This window comes from Dendrobates tinctorius, unplaced genomic scaffold, assembly GCF_039654945.1.
Source record: "Dendrobates tinctorius isolate UK_male_01 unplaced genomic scaffold, ASM3965494v1 ptg000036l, whole genome shotgun sequence".
Taxonomy (NCBI): Eukaryota; Metazoa; Chordata; class Amphibia; order Anura; family Dendrobatidae; genus Dendrobates; species Dendrobates tinctorius.
The window spans coordinates 26245673-26262500 of NW_027361704.1; the positions used below are offsets into that span (position 1 = coordinate 26245673).

General features: G+C 52.8%; 1 protein-coding gene across 1 annotated transcript in view; it reads left to right on the forward strand.

The window, feature by feature from the left end:
* Positions 1-1349: 1349 nt before the first annotated feature.
* The window catches only part of PPP2CA (protein phosphatase 2 catalytic subunit alpha), a 45789-nt gene continuing 30310 nt past the window's right edge, over positions 1350-16828 (forward strand). The window contains exons 1-3 of the mRNA XM_073573764.1: positions 1350-1724; positions 8478-8687; positions 8847-9020. Of these exons, the coding sequence (XP_073429865.1) occupies positions 1623-1724; positions 8478-8687; positions 8847-9020 (486 nt within the window). The 5' untranslated portion in view covers positions 1350-1622. The remainder of the gene's footprint in view (positions 1725-8477; positions 8688-8846; positions 9021-16828) is intronic.

Sequence of the window (16828 nt, forward strand, 5' to 3'; positions counted from 1 at the left end):
AAGAGCAGTAATGACCGCACACTACACACAGCACTGTGCACATTCATGCTGCGTCCTGTCAGCTAGTAAGAGCAGTAATGACCGCACACTACACACAGCACTGTGCACATTCACGCTGCGTCCTGTCAGCTAGTAAGAGCAGTAATGACCACACACTACACACAGCACTGTGCACATTCATGCTGCGTCCTGTCAGCTAGTAAGAGCAGTAATGACCTCACACTACACACAGCACTGTGCACATTCATGCTGCGTCCTGTCAGCTAGTAAGAGCAGTAATGACCACACACTACACACAGCACTGTGCACATTCATGCTGCGTCCTGTCAGCTAGTAAGAGCAGTAATGACCACACACTACACACAGCACTGTGCACATTCACGCTGCGTCCTGTCAGCTAGTAAGAGCAGTAATGACCACACACTACACACAGCACTGTGCACATTCACGCTGCGTCCTGTCAGCTAGTAAGAGCAGTAATGACCACACACTACACACAGCACTGTGCACATTCACGCTGCGTCCTGTCAGCTAGTAAGAGCAGTGACCTCACACTACACACAGCACTGTGCACATTCATGCTGCGTCCTGTCAGCTAGTAAGAGCAGTAATGACCTCACACTACACACAGCACTGTGCACATTCACGCTGCGTCCTGTCAGCTAGTAAGAGCAGTAATGACCACACACTACAGACAGCACTGTGCACATTCACGCTGCGTCCTGTCAGCTAGTAAGAGCAGTAATGACCACACACTACACACAGCACTGTGCACATTCACGCTGCGTCCTGTCAGCTAGTAAGAGCAGTAATGACCTCACACTACACACAGCTCTGTGCACATTCACGCTGCGTCCTGTCAGCTAGTAAGAGCAGTAATGACCACACACTACACACAGCACTGTGCACATTCACGCTGCGTCCTGTCAGCTAGTAAGAGCAGTAATGACCTCACACTACACACAGCACTGTGCACATTCACGCTGCGTCCTGTCAGCTAGTAAGAGCAGTAATGACCACACACTACACACAGCACTGTGCACATTCACGCTGCGTCCTGTCAGCTAGTAAGAGCAGTGACCTCACACTACACACAGCACTGTGCACATTCACGCTGCGTCCTGTCAGCTAGTAAGAGCAGTAATGACCTCACACTACACAACACACAGCCCTGCAGGAACAGAGACGCCCCGCCCCCTCTGTACGCGCTGACGTAAACGCACACACCCTCACAACGTGCTGGCCCGCAATAAATGAAAGCGAGTGGGCGTGGCTCCGAGCACCGGAAATGGCGTTTGGAGCGGGAGCTGAGCCCAAGCTCCGGGAGGAGGTGATAGCGATAAAGGAGGGGTACATGACGTCACGTCGGCCATTACGCGAGCAGGAGAGGCTGGGAGGTGACGAGCCGGCGCTCCGAGGAGAAGCTGCAGTTTCTGCGGAGACTGTGATCTGATTGGGTGTCGGGTTGGTCTGATTCCCGGTTCGTTCTCCTCGGCGGGGCTGTCACACGGCTGTGAGATCGCGTCTTCTGGCTCCGGTTATATTTGACCTCCTTTGCAGTAGCCTCTGTGGTCCATCGCCCCGGCCCAGCGGCCACAGCCCGGCTTCCCCGCAGCCTCAGCATGGACGAGAAGGCGTTCACCAAGGAGCTGGATCAATGGATCGAGCAGCTGAATGAATGCAAGCAGCTGACGGAGAGCCAGGTGAAGACGCTGTGTGAGAAGGTGAGTAACAGCGGCACCGACATGGGACAGTTCTGGGGACTACAGGTCCCGGCATGGCCAGGCCTCAGGGAGGGCGTGGTAGACGCCGCCACAGTAACTGCAAGTGTGGCTAGTGCGGGCCGGGCCCCCATCGCCGGCAGGCTGGCGGCGGCATTGCCGGGTGCTGCCCTACGGACTGGAGCGGCGGCGCTAACATCTCATGGCGGCCGCTCAGCTCCTAAGATGGCGGCGACTGCTCCTCCCACCCCCTCCGCAGGAATGCGTATACTGCCGTGAGGAGAGGGGGCGGTGAGGGGAGGCAGTATACGCAGGGTGGCGGGGTGGCGCGCGTGTGCCGGTGAGGGGAGGCAGGGTGGCGCGCGTGTGCCGGTGAGGGGAGGCAGGGTGGCGCGCGTGTGCCGGTGAGGGGAGGCAGGGTGGCGTGCGTGTGCCGGTGAGGGGAGGCAGGGTGGCGCGCGTGTGCCGGTGAGGGGTGTGCGCGTGTGCCGGTGAGGGGTGTGCGCGTGTGCCGGTGAGGGGTGTGCGCGTGTGCCGGTGAGGGGTGTGCGCGTGTGCCGGTGAGGGGTGTGCGCGTGTGCCGGTGAGGGGTGTGCGCGTGTGCCGGTGAGGGGTGGCGGGGTGTGCCGGTGAGGGGAGGCAGGGGACTGTGTGGTGTGAGGGGAGGCAGGGTGGCTTGTGTGTGTGTGTGTGCCGTTGAGGGGTGGCGCGTGTGTGTGTGTGCCGTTGAGGGGTGGCGCGTGTGTGTGTGTGCCGTTGAGGGGTGGCGCGTGTGTGTGTGTGCCGTTGAGGGGTGGCGCGTGTGTGTGTGTGCCGTTGAGGGGTGGCGCGTGTGTGTGTGTGCCGTTGAGGGGTGGCGCGTGTGTGTGTGTGCCGTTGAGGGGTGGCGCGTGTGTGCGCGCGCTGGTGAGGGGAGGCAGGGTGGCGTGTGTGCCGGTGAGGGGAGGCAGGGTGGCGCGTGTGTGTGCCGGTGTGGGGAGGTAGGGTGGCGCGTGCCGTTGAGGGGTGGCGCGTGTTTGTGTGTGCGCTGGTGAGGGGAGGCAGGGTGGTGTGTGCGCGCGCCGGTGAGGGGAAGTAGGGTGGTGTGTGTACTGGGGGGCAGTATAAAGATGTATAAAGCATTCGGTGATGTGCTCTTTGTAGTGCGGTACCGTGCCCAGGTGCACCAGGTAACTACAATGGTGTGGTACCCAATGTTCATGTTGATCCTTGATCAGTGTGTGGGTCAGGTGTGTTGTCCCGTTGTACACTGGTCGGATCTGCAGATGCCACTATATTAGGGCTCCACGTTCTGCCGGATGACAGTGACATTTCGTGCATTGCTGACGTGTAAGAAGTCCCACTAGCTGCTTGTCCTCTCTCAGAAATGGTCTGAGCTATCAGATGTCGGTGGGCAAAGCCACTTGTGAGTCCAGCTCTACTCCATGAGAAAGTGCCACTTTTGGAGGATGCAGATGCACCGGCGCAGAATGGCTTTGAAGGTAGAAGCCATAGTACATCTGCTGGCTTTGGTTGTCCTCCTGGGTTTAGGGCAGATATCCCATTTTCATGTCCTGCTGTCTGATGCAAGGACCTGGCTTCTTCATGTTACATAAGCTGACGACCCTTAGGGCGTGTGCACACGCTGCGGGTTCTGCTGCGGTTCCGCAGCAATTTTTGCTGCGGTGTACAGTACCATTATTCCCTATGGGAATAAAAATACGCAGTGCAGACGGTGCTGATTTTTCCGCGGTTTTGAAACCGCAGAAAGAATTGACATGTCAATTATTTCTGCGGATTCCGCTGCGGTTTGCCATCTCCTCCATTGTGGAGATGAAAAACCGCAGGTCTCTTGACCTGCGGATTTTACAAAATCCGCGCGGCCAAATCCGGACCCCAATCCGCAGCGTGTGCACAGGCCCTTAGTTTTCCCATAGCTATCGTGGAGTCTGTTTCCAAAATCTGTGCGGTCTCCATCAGTTTGCGGTGACTGCTTGCAAAACAGCCCCATTGTGTAAATCTAGCCTAGTGGCATAAATAAAGGGAGGGGGGGGAGAGTATTCTGTCCAGTGGCTATCTCCCTCAACTTAGGGTACCGTTACACCTAGCGACTCACCAGCGATCCCGACCAGCGATATGACGCGGTCAGGATCGCTGGTGAATCGCTGGGTGGTCGCTAGTGAGCTGCCACACAGGCAGATCTCACTAGCGACATCGCTGGGGACGAGGAAAACTACTTACCTGTCAGACGCGGGGATCCTGCGTCCTCCCGCCCGGCTCCACGCGTCGCTTGTCGTCACAGCAGGAAGCGCCGCAGGAAGTGGACGACGAGGAATGGTCCAGCAGCGTCTCGCGCGATCAGTGATTACCAGCGGGGGAGCCGGTCGGAGGTAAGTATCACATGCAGCGATATCGCTAGTAACGTCACAAAATCGGTGACTTTACAGCGATATTGCTAGCGATATCGCAGTGTGTAACGGGGGCTTTACTTGTGGACATCCGTCAATCTGTCATCAGTGCAGCAGTCAGTTTCCTTTCCCTGCAGCGCCACCACAGGGGACATGTCTTCTGTTCCTTTAGAGAACCAAGTTTGCTAATTATTGGCTTCATACAGATGTGTGAAATCCTTAGTATTTGGCATGAGGCTGTCCCCAAGGGGGTGGGGGACTGATGAGGAAAGTTACCGCGATCGGTTAGAAGCAGTGATCTTATGGTCGGAATGTTAGAGGCTGTGCATGTTTTTTTATGATTGACAATTATATGTATAATCTGTGACCTGGGAACCACATTAAGAAAACATAATATAATTAATACAGCATGAATCTTGGCCTGACAATGAAGCCGGATATGTTTTACTCTGGAAATCTTCGCTGTTTCAGAGAAAACATACTGTATTTTTTGCTTTATAAGACGCACCCCCAATTTTGGTGACGAAAGAGAAAAAAATATTTTTTTATGTTAAATGGAGGTGTCTTATAATGCCAGTGTCTGTCTTTCAAATCATATACCGTATATGTCCCTCATCCTGGTATTTATATAACCCCCATCCTGGCACATTGCCCCCTTGTTCTGGCACATAGCGCCCCTCTCTATATGCCTCCCTGCTGGTACGCACACTGCCCCCCAACCCTATATTCCCCCTGCTGACACATTGTCCCCCCCGTCTCTATATTCCCCCCTGCTGGCATTCACATGTCCCCCCGTCTCTATATTCCCCCACCTGCTGGCATTCACACGGCCCCCCCCATCCCTAGGTTCCCCCCTGCTGGCACACATTGTCCCCGACAGTCCTATAATCCCCCCCCTGCTGTCACACATTGTCCCCCACAGTCCTATAATCCCCCCTGCTGGCACACATTGTCCCCCACAGTCCTATAATCTCCCCCCCCCCCCGCTGGCACGCATTGTTTTCCCCCGGCACACTGTCCCCCCAGTCCTATAAATCCCCCCTGCTGGCACACATAGTCCCCCCCTCCATATATTTCCCCCCTGCTGGCACACATTGTTCCCCCCTGCTGGCACACATTGTCTCCCCCCCTCCATATGTTCCCCCCCCTTTGCTGGCACACATTGCCCCGCCATCCCTATATTCCCCCCTGCTGGCACACATTGTCCCCCACAGTCCTATAATCCCCCCCCCTGCTGGCACACATTGCCCCTCATTCATATATTTCCCCCCTGCTGGCACACATTGTCCCCCCCCCCCCCCCCATCCCTATATTTTCCCTTGCTGTCACACATGGCCCTGTCCCTATATTCCCCCCCTGCTGGCAAGCACATGCTAAAATAATAAACAGTTAACTCGCCTACTGATCACTCCAGCTCCCCCGTGGCTTACCTGTGTCTGTGCTGAGTCTGCTGTCATCCTCCTGCAGGGTGCTCACAGCTGCTGCTCATTCAGGCAGCTCATTGTAGCCACAGGACCTTCCATGATGTGACCAATAGGAGCTGCTCAGCTACAGTCATGTGACTCGCAGTGCACACTGGGAGTCATGTGACCGCAGGTCCTATTGGTCACATCATGCAAAGTTCTGAAGCGATGAGCTGCCTGAATGAGCTGCTGCCGCTCGCCCTGCAGGAGGAGGATGACAGCAGACTCGACACAGGAAAGCCACGGGGGAGCAGGAGCAATCATCAGTGTCTATAATGAGGGGGGGAGAGTGCAGGCACATCTAATATGCACCGCTCCCCTGTCTACCAACCCGGCGCTGTTTCAGCACCGAGGTGGACAGCGGGTGCAGTGAATATTACATGAGGCTGATGAGCGGGAGCATAGGACCTCCCGCTGTCTCTGCAGCCCCCATCAAACCCCCCGACTCCACACCGGAGCCGCCCCCCCCCCCCACTCTATAGCAGCAGCACACAGATTCGCTTATAAAGCGAAAAATACGGTAGTTTAAAGATCTGGCCAGGGACTGAGGAGACTAGCACTGCACTCGTCCTGCTTCTTTCCACATTGCTCCAGGTGATGTACAGGTCTCTCCCTATGTACACATGTGAGCGAAGTGGGGACAAACCTGGCTGTGACCGTGTAGCACAGATTACAAGGGCCAATACAAGTTTGTGGGTAAGCCAAACCTCCACAGCTCTGCTCACTACTGAGCATGTACATAAAGTGCAGCACAGATTCATCTCATCTACGACTCCACAGCACTGATCACTACTGAGCATGTACATAAAGTGCAGCACAGATTCATCTCCCCTATGACCCCACAGCACTGGTCACTACTGAGCATGTACATAAAGTGCAGCACAGATTCATCTCCCCTATGACCCCACAGCACTGGTCACTACTGAGCATGTACATAAAGTGCAGCACAGATTCATCTCATCTACGACTCCACAGCACTGGTCACTACTGAGCATGTACATAAAGTGCAGCACAGATTCATCTCCACTGAAAGCCGAGATCCTTAGATCAGGAATAGAACAGGCATTTATTAGATATTTCATAACTTGCGCAAATCAGGGCGGTGGAGTTGGAGTCAGTCAGTGTCATGGAAATTGATAAGTTGGAGGTTTGGCTTACCGATTCCACAGCCCTTGTGCAAATTATGAATACATCTACAGCACATCCTGCATTGTACTGCTGTACCTAATGTATTATATATTTTAGGGGTCTGTCCATTTTATTCCGACTCCAACTCAGACTTCACCATAATGGACAACAGTGCACAGCCCTGTCTGGGGTGTGTGAAACATGTTTTGCAGACTGATGGCGTCAGTGTACTGTCTGTGTGCTGTCAGTGTTAACCAGGGCTGTGGAGTCGGTAAGCCAAACCTGCGACTCCGACTCCTCAATTTCCCTTACACCGACTCCACGACTCCGACTCCCACACATATTGCTTATATTTAAGTGAAAAATTTATTGTAGTACAATGTGAACCTCAGACATTTAATCATTTTTATGATCCAATAATCAAGATATTTAGATAGAACAGAATATATATTGGTGTACTACCCGGTTTTCATTCTTTTTGGTACAGATACGATATGGATAGACAGATATGGATAAATGGATAGATAGAGCAGATTTCTAATCTGCTTTTGCTATTGAAAACATTATCTATGAGCTCAAAAACCTTTCAGGTGATGCGGTTTTTTAAAAAGATGATCAGCTTTTGCAGCTGAAAAACGTATCCTCAAAAAACACAGGAAAAACGCTGTGTGTGAATGTAGCCTTAGATCAGGAATAGAACAGCCATTTATAGGACATTTCATAACTTTCCCAAACGCCTATGAAAAAATATTCAGCACATCCTGCATTGAATTACTGTACCCAATTTATTATATATTTTAGGAGTCGGTCCATTTTATACCGACTCCACGACTCCGACTCCACAGCCCTGGTGTTAACACTGCAAACTATAGAAGAAGCTCTGGCCTGTCATGCTCCCTTAATCCATACTAAAAAAAACAGTGACTCACTGATATGGTGCTGTTTTTATACAGACATGTGAAGGAGCCTGACATACCATACCTAGCTGTGGAGCCAGGCTCTGATTCGGGGAGCCTGAAATGACTGGGTTTCCTTTGTAAATGAAGCTTTCTGTTGTGTGTATGCTGCTTGATTGCCGGCTGCTTTTTTTATTACGTACCAGGCATTCCTGTTGGAGTTACTAGAAGGCAGGGAGTACCCATAAATCGGATCAGTATGTCTTTGAGGTGTAAAAGGAAACCCACGCAAACACGGGGAGAGCATACAAACTTGCAGATATTGTCCTTAGTGGGATTTGAATGCTATAGTGCTGACCCCTGAGCCTCTGTGCTGCCTGTTGGGCACATGAAAAGCTTTCATTTCTGAACTTTCACTAATTACTTAGTTGACAAGACCACTGCCACACAACACCACTGTGGTAATGACTAATTAGGAGAAAACTTGATCCGTGGCTCCATGGTCACAAAGGCTGGGACTATTCTCCAGCCTAAAGGCTTCATACACACTAAAAAGCTTTGGGCTGACCGCTCTCCTGTGTTTTGAGTGGAGAGATTAGTGGAGTCTCAGATCTGCCACTGAAATTCCAAGGAGCAGATACTCCTGGATACTTCTGTCAGGGGAGAGTTGTAAAGTTGCCATACACTTGGGTGGTCAGTTGATCCTAGCAGCCCCTGTGTATGGGGCCATTAGATACTGCTGTAAATGTCTAAATATCTACTACCTTGTAATGGTGGTCTGTCACTTACTGGTCACTACACCCTCCCGTTTGAGAACTGTGATTTAATGCTGCGATCACCCTTAATTTCTGTCCCATTTATCGGGTTATTTTTTTTTTGCAGGCAAAAGAAATTTTGACGAAAGAATCAAATGTCCAAGAAGTTCGATGCCCGGTAACTGTATGCGGAGATGTTCACGGACAGTTTCACGACCTCATGGAGTTGTTCAGAATTGGCGGCAAATCGCCAGATACAAACTATTTATTCATGGGAGACTATGTGGATAGAGGCTACTACTCGGTGGAGACTGTAACACTACTTGTTGCACTAAAGGTATGAGTAGTTTGTGCTTTGCGCTGATCTCACCAGGCAATAATTAATAATGGGACCTCCATGTTTTCTACGTGGTCTGGCAACATGGTGGACTTATAGGGAATTGGGGAACATCAATCACATGTTACTTTTGTAACAATTTGCAATGTTTTTTCCCAGGTTCGGTATCGTGAACGTATCACTATTCTAAGAGGAAATCATGAAAGCAGGCAGATCACACAAGTATATGGGTTTTATGATGAATGTTTAAGAAAATATGGAAATGCAAACGTCTGGAAATACTTCACCGATCTGTTTGATTACCTTCCGCTAACTGCCTTAGTAGATGGCCAGGTAAGGTTCTGATGGGCTACCTCGCATACCTAGGTGTGGGTACGCTTCTTAAAACCACTGGAAGTTTTCTATAGGTCTTGTGTCCAGTTGTAAACACGATATCCCTGATTTAGAGGGTTTGTGCTTGCTACTCTTCAAGATGCTCTGCTCACCATCGCAGACAGCAATTTCATGTGCACTGTATGGTCATATGGCTGTCCTAGTCAGGTTCCTGTACTAGGTACTCCACTGATTCTGCTGCAAGCCTCTGGGCTTATGGAGTCCAGACAGTCGCTTTTTGTGGTCTGGTTGTAAAAATTTGCACGCTGAAATTTCTTCTAGTTTAGTTTTGTTCTCTTGCTTACTAATTGGACTGGTGTACTGCCCCACTATAAATCCCACCCTCGTGATGGATGTGTCACTGAAGGAGGCATACAATGGATCAATCAAATCCATTTTAAAGCCTGTAATACGTGAAACCATGATGCCATTGGGCGCATAGCCATGGCTGTGAGAAGGCAAGCTAGCAACCTAGAGCACATGATCATAAAAATGTTGTGTTGCCTAGGAATATAGATTATTAGCGATTTGGCCATGCATCTGAAGGGTCTGCTCTAGGACTCCAGCAACCTTCCCTTCCTGTGCTGCATTTGGGGGTTGTTGGACTATCTGCCCCTTTTTGAATTTCTGCTTTCATTAATCTATTTGGTCTGTGGGCTTCTTCATTCATGCTGGCGATCTAGTGTTCAGCAGTCAGTAGTTGTAATCTAGATGGAGTCAAGGGGTTGACAGGACATGTATATTGATGACCTATCATTTGTGCAGCCCACTCAAATGATCAGGATGTACACTATTTAGAGAGCCAGAACAGCATGGCTCTATACACTCTAGTAGCCACTCTCTGGTTCTGTAACTCCGGTCTTATTGATGTGAGCTGCAGTACCGAGAGTGGTCACTAGCGTACAGTCGTGCTGTTCTGGCTCCTTACACTGTATATCTGGCTGCTGCTGAAGCTGCACACAGCGGAGGCTCTTAGACCCCCACACCCCATAATGGCTGAGGGACAGATCATCAGTATACAATTTTCAGACAACCTCTTTAAGCCGGTGTGGTTTATAGCCAAGATAATAGTCCTGTGAAGTCCATGGAGACTTTTATAAAGATCGCTGACTCTTCGGTTGCTTGCCATTTATTATAAAGATCGCTGACTCTTCGGTTGCTTGCCATTTATAGCAGTACTTATGACTTTGGGAAGGGTGCAGTGTAAGGCTACTTTCACACTAGCGTCGTGTGACGTACGTTGCAATTCGTCATTTTGGAGAAAAAACGCATCCTGCAAAGTTGCCTGCAGGATGCGTTTTTTCTCCATAGACTTGCATTAGCAACACATTGCGACGTATGGCCACACGTCGCATCCGTCATGTGACGGATGCGTCATGTTTTGGCGGCCGTGACACAAGAAAACGTTACATGTAACTTTTTTTTGTGCGTCTTGTCCGCCATTTTCGACAGCACATGCGCGGCAGAAACTCCGCCCCCTCCCCCCGGACATTACAATGGGGCAGCGGATGCATTGAAAAACTGCATCCGCCGCCCCCGTTGTGCAAATCTTTCACAACGTGCGTCGGTACGTCGGCCTGACGCATAGTGTTCCAACCCTAACCCTCTTTCCAACCCCAACCCTAACCCTCTTTCCAACCCCAACCCTAACCCTCTTTCCAACCCCAACCCTAACCCTCTTTCCAACCCTAACCCTCTTTCCAACCCTAACCCTCTTTCCAACCCTAACCCTCTTTCCAACCCTAACCCTCTTTCCAACCCTAACCCTCTTTCCAACCCTAACCCTCTTTCCAACCCTAACCCTCTTTCCAACCCTAACCCTCTTTCCAACCCTCACCCTCTTTCCAACCCTCACCCTCTTTCCAACCCTCACCCTCTTTCCAACCCTCACCCTCTTTCCAACCCTCACCCTCTTTCCAACCCTCACCCTCTTTCCAACCCTCACCCTCTTTCCAACCCTCACCCTCTTTCCAACCCTCACCCTCTTTCCAACCCTCACCCTCTTTCCAACCCTCACCCTCTTTCCAACCCTCACCCTCTTTCCAACCCTCACCCTCTTTCCAACCCTCACCCTCTTTCCAACCCTCACCCTCTTTCCAACCCTCACCCTCTTTCCAACCCTCACCCTCTTTCCAACCCTCACCCTCTTTCCAACCCTCACCCTCTTTCCAACCCTCACCCTCTTTCCAACCCTCACCCTCTTTCCAACCCTCACCCTCTTTCCAACCCTCACCCTCTTTCCAACCCTCACCCTCTTTCCAACCCTCACCCTCTTTCCAACCCTCACCCTCTTTCCAACCCTCACCCTCTTTCCAACCCTCACCCTCTTTCCAACCCTCACCCTCTTTCCAACCCTCACCCTCTTTCCAACCCTCACCCTCTTTCCAACCCTCACCCTCTTTCCAACCCTCACCCTCTTTCCAACCCTCACCCTCTTTCCAACCCTCACCCTCTTTCCAACCCTCACCCTCTTTCCAACCCTCACCCTCTTTCCAACCCTCACCCTCTTTCCAACCCTCACCCTCTTTCCAACCCTCACCCTCTTTCCAACCCTCACCCTCTTTCCAACCCTCACCCTCTTTCCAACCCTCACCCTCTTTCCAACCCTCACCCTCTTTCCAACCCTCACCCTCTTTCCAACCCTCACCCTCTTTCCAACCCTCACCCTCTTTCCAACCCTCACCCTCTTTCCAACCCTCACCCTCTTTCCAACCCTCACCCTCTTTCCAACCCTCACCCTCTTTCCAACCCTCACCCTCTTTCCAACCCTCACCCTCTTTCCAACCCTCACCCTCTTTCCAACCCTCACCCTCTTTCCAACCCTCACCCTCTTTCCAACCCTCACCCTCTTTCCAACCCTCACCCTCTTTCCAACCCTCACCCTCTTTCCAACCCTCACCCTCTTTCCAACCCTCACCCTCTTTCCAACCCTCACCCTCTTTCCAACCCTCACCCTCTTTCCAACCCTCACCCTCTTTCCAACCCTCACCCTCTTTCCAACCCTCACCCTCTTTCCAACCCTCACCCTCTTTCCAACCCTCACCCTCTTTCCAACCCTCACCCTCTTTCCAACCCTCACCCTCTTTCCAACCCTCACCCTCTTTCCAACCCTCACCCTCTTTCCAACCCTCACCCTCTTTCCAACCCTCACCCTCTTTCCAACCCTCACCCTCTTTCCAACCCTCACCCTCTTTCCAACCCTCACCCTCTTTCCAACCCTCACCCTCTTTCCAACCCTCACCCTCTTTCCAACCCTCACCCTCTTTCCAACCCTCACCCTCTTTCCAACCCTCACCCTCTTTCCAACCCTCACCCTCTTTCCAACCCTCACCCTCTTTCCAACCCTCACCCTCTTTCCAACCCTCACCCTCTTTCCAACCCTCACCCTCTTTCCAACCCTCACCCTCTTTCCAACCCTCACCCTCTTTCCAACCCTCACCCTCTTTCCAACCCTCACCCTCTTTCCAACCCTCACCCTCTTTCCAACCCTCACCCTCTTTCCAACCCTCACCCTCTTTCCAACCCTCACCCTCTTTCCAACCCTCACCCTCTTTCCAACCCTCACCCTCTTTCCAACCCTCACCCTCTTTCCAACCCTCACCCTCTTTCCAACCCTCACCCTCTTTCCAACCCTCACCCTCTTTCCAACCCTCACCCTCTTTCCAACCCTCACCCTCTTTCCAACCCTCACCCTCTTTCCAACCCTCACCCTCTTTCCAACCCTCACCCTCTTTCCAACCCTCACCCTCTTTCCAACCCTCACCCTCTTTCCAACCCTCACCCTCTTTCCAACCCTCACCCTCTTTCCAACCCTCACCCTCTTTCCAACCCTCACCCTCTTTCCAACCCTCACCCTCTTTCCAACCCTCACCCTCTTTCCAACCCTCACCCTCTTTCCAACCCTCACCCTCTTTCCAACCCTCACCCTCTTTCCAACCCTCACCCTCTTTCCAACCCTCACCCTCTTTCCAACCCTCACCCTCTTTCCAACCCTCACCCTCTTTCCAACCCTCACCCTCTTTCCAACCCTCACCCTCTTTCCAACCCTCACCCTCTTTCCAACCCTCACCCTCTTTCCAACCCTCACCCTCTTTCCAACCCTCACCCTCTTTCCAACCCTCACCCTCTTTCCAACCCTCACCCTCTTTCCAACCCTCACCCTCTTTCCAACCCTCACCCTCTTTCCAACCCTCACCCTCTTTCCAACCCTCACCCTCTTTCCAACCCTCACCCTCTTTCCAACCCTCACCCTCTTTCCAACCCTCACCCTCTTTCCAACCCTCACCCTCTTTCCAACCCTCACCCTCTTTCCAACCCTCACCCTCTTTCCAACCCTCACCCTCTTTCCAACCCTCACCCTCTTTCCAACCCTCACCCTCTTTCCAACCCTCACCCTCTTTCCAACCCTCACCCTCTTTCCAACCCTCACCCTCTTTCCAACCCTCACCCTCTTTCCAACCCTCACCCTCTTTCCAACCCTCACCCTCTTTCCAACCCTCACCCTCTTTCCAACCCTCACCCTCTTTCCAACCCTCACCCTCTTTCCAACCCTCACCCTCTTTCCAACCCTCACCCTCTTTCCAACCCTCACCCTCTTTCCAACCCTCACCCTCTTTCCAACCCTCACCCTCTTTCCAACCCTCACCCTCTTTCCAACCCTCACCCTCTTTCCAACCCTCACCCTCTTTCCAACCCTCACCCTCTTTCCAACCCTCACCCTCTTTCCAACCCTCACCCTCTTTCCAACCCTCACCCTCTTTCCAACCCTCACCCTCTTTCCAACCCTCACCCTCTTTCCAACCCTCACCCTCTTTCCAACCCTCACCCTCTTTCCAACCCTCACCCTCTTTCCAACCCTCACCCTCTTTCCAACCCTCACCCTCTTTCCAACCCTCACCCTCTTTCCAACCCTCACCCTCTTTCCAACCCTCACCCTCTTTCCAACCCTCACCCTCTTTCCAACCCTCACCCTCTTTCCAACCCTCACCCTCTTTCCAACCCTCACCCTCTTTCCAACCCTCACCCTCTTTCCAACCCTCACCCTCTTTCCAACCCTCACCCTCTTTCCAACCCTCACCCTCTTTCCAACCCTCACCCTCTTTCCAACCCTCACCCTCTTTCCAACCCTCACCCTCTTTCCAACCCTCACCCTCTTTCCAACCCTCACCCTCTTTCCAACCCTCACCCTCTTTCCAACCCTCACCCTCTTTCCAACCCTCACCCTCTTTCCAACCCTCACCCTCTTTCCAACCCTCACCCTCTTTCCAACCCTCACCCTCTTTCCAACCCTCACCCTCTTTCCAACCCTCACCCTCTTTCCAACCCTCACCCTCTTTCCAACCCTCACCCTCTTTCCAACCCTCACCCTCTTTCCAACCCTCACCCTCTTTCCAACCCTCACCCTCTTTCCAACCCTCACCCTCTTTCCAACCCTCACCCTCTTTCCAACCCTCACCCTCTTTCCAACCCTCACCCTCTTTCCAACCCTCACCCTCTTTCCAACCCTCACCCTCTTTCCAACCCTCACCCTCTTTCCAACCCTCACCCTCTTTCCAACCCTCACCCTCTTTCCAACCCTCACCCTCTTTCCAACCCTCACCCTCTTTCCAACCCTCACCCTCTTTCCAACCCTCACCCTCTTTCCAACCCTCACCCTCTTTCCAACCCTCACCCTCTTTCCAACCCTCACCCTCTTTCCAACCCACCCCTCTCACCCCCACCCTCTTTCCAACCCTCACCCTCTTCCAACCCTCACCCTCTTCCAACCCTCACCCTCTTCCAACCCCTCACCCTCTTCCAACCCCCACCCTCTTCCAACCCCTCACCCTCTTCCAACCCTCACCCTCTTCCAACCCTCACCCTCTTTCCAACCCTCACCCTCTTCCAACCCCACCCTCTTCCAACCCTCACCCTCTTTCCAACCCTCACCCTCTTTCCAACCCTCACCCTCTTTCCAACCCTCACCCTCTTTCCAACCCTCACCCTCTTTCCAACCCTCACCCTCTTTCCAACCCTCACCCTCTTTCCAACCCTCACCCTCTTTCCAACCCTCACCCTCTTTCCAACCCTCACCCTCTTTCCAACCCTCACCCTCTTTCCAACCCTCACCCTCTTTCCAACCCTCACCCTCTTTCCAACCCTCACCCTCTTTCCAACCCTCACCCTCTTTCCAACCCTCACCCTCTTTCCAACCCTCACCCTCTTTCCAACCCTCACCCTCTTTCCAACCCTCACCCTCTTTCCAACCCTCACCCTCTTTCCAACCCTCACCCTCTTTCCAACCCTCACCCTCTTTCCAACCCTCACCCTCTTTCCAACCCTCACCCTCTTTCCAACCCTCACCCTCTTTCCAACCCTCACCCTCTTTCCAACCCTCACCCTCTTTCCAACCCTCACCCTCTTTCCAACCCTCACCCTCTTTCCAACCCTCACCCTCTTTCCAACCCTCACCCTCTTTCCAACCCTCACCCTCTTTCCAACCCTCACCCTCTTTCCAACCCTCACCCTCTTTCCAACCCTCACCCTCTTTCCAACCCTCACCCTCTTTCCAACCCTCACCCTCTTTCCAACCCTCACCCTCTTTCCAACCCTCACCCTCTTTCCAACCCTCACCCTCTTTCCAACCCTCACCCTCTTTCCAACCCTCACCCTCTTTCCAACCCTCACCCTCTTTCCAACCCTCACCCTCTTTCCAACCCTCACCCTCTTTCCAACCCTCACCCTCTTTCCAACCCTCACCCTCTTTCCAACCCTCACCCTCTTTCCAACCCTCACCCTCTTTCCAACCCTCACCCTCTTTCCAACCCTCACCCTCTTTCCAACCCTCACCCTCTTTCCAACCCTCACCCTCTTTCCAACCCTCACCCTCTTTCCAACCCTCACCCTCTTTCCAACCCTCACCCTCTTTCCAACCCTCACCCTCTTTCCAACCCTCACCCTCTTTCCAACCCTCACCCTCTTTCCAACCCTCACCCTCTTTCCAACCCTCACCCTCTTTCCAACCCTCACCCTCTTTCCAACCCTCACCCTCTTTCCAACCCTCACCCTCTTTCCAACCCTCACCCTCTTTCCAACCCTCACCCTCTTTCCAACCCTCACCCTCTTTCCAACCCTCACCCTCTTTCCAACCCTCACCCTCTTTCCAACCCTCACCCTCTTTCCAACCCTCACCCTCTTTCCAACCCTCACCCTCTTTCCAACCCTCACCCTCTTTCCAACCCTCACCCTCTTTCCAACCCTCACCCTCTTTCCAACCCTCACCCTCTTTCCAACCCTCACCCTCTTTCCAACCCTCACCCTCTTTCCAACCCTCACCCTCTTTCCAACCCTCACCCTCTTTCCAACCCTCACCCTCTTTCCAACCCTCACCCTCTTTCCAACCCTCACCCTCTTTCCAACCCTCACCCTCTTTCCAACCCTCACCCTCTTTCCAACCCTCACCCTCTTTCCAACCCTCACCCTCTTTCCAACCCTCACCCTCTTTCCAACCCTCACCCTCTTTCCAACCCTCACCCTCTTTCCAACCCTCACCCTCTTTCCAACCCTCACCCTCTTTCCAACCCTCACCCTCTTTCCAACCCTCACCCTCTTTCCAACCCTCACCCTCTTTCCAACCCTCACCCTCTTTCCAACCCTCACCCTCTTTCCAACCCTCACCCTCTTTCCAACCCTCACCCTCTTTCCAACCCTCACCCTCTTTCCAACCCTCACCCTCTTTCCAACCCTCACCCTCTTTCCAACCCTCACCCTCTTTCCAACCCTCACCCTCT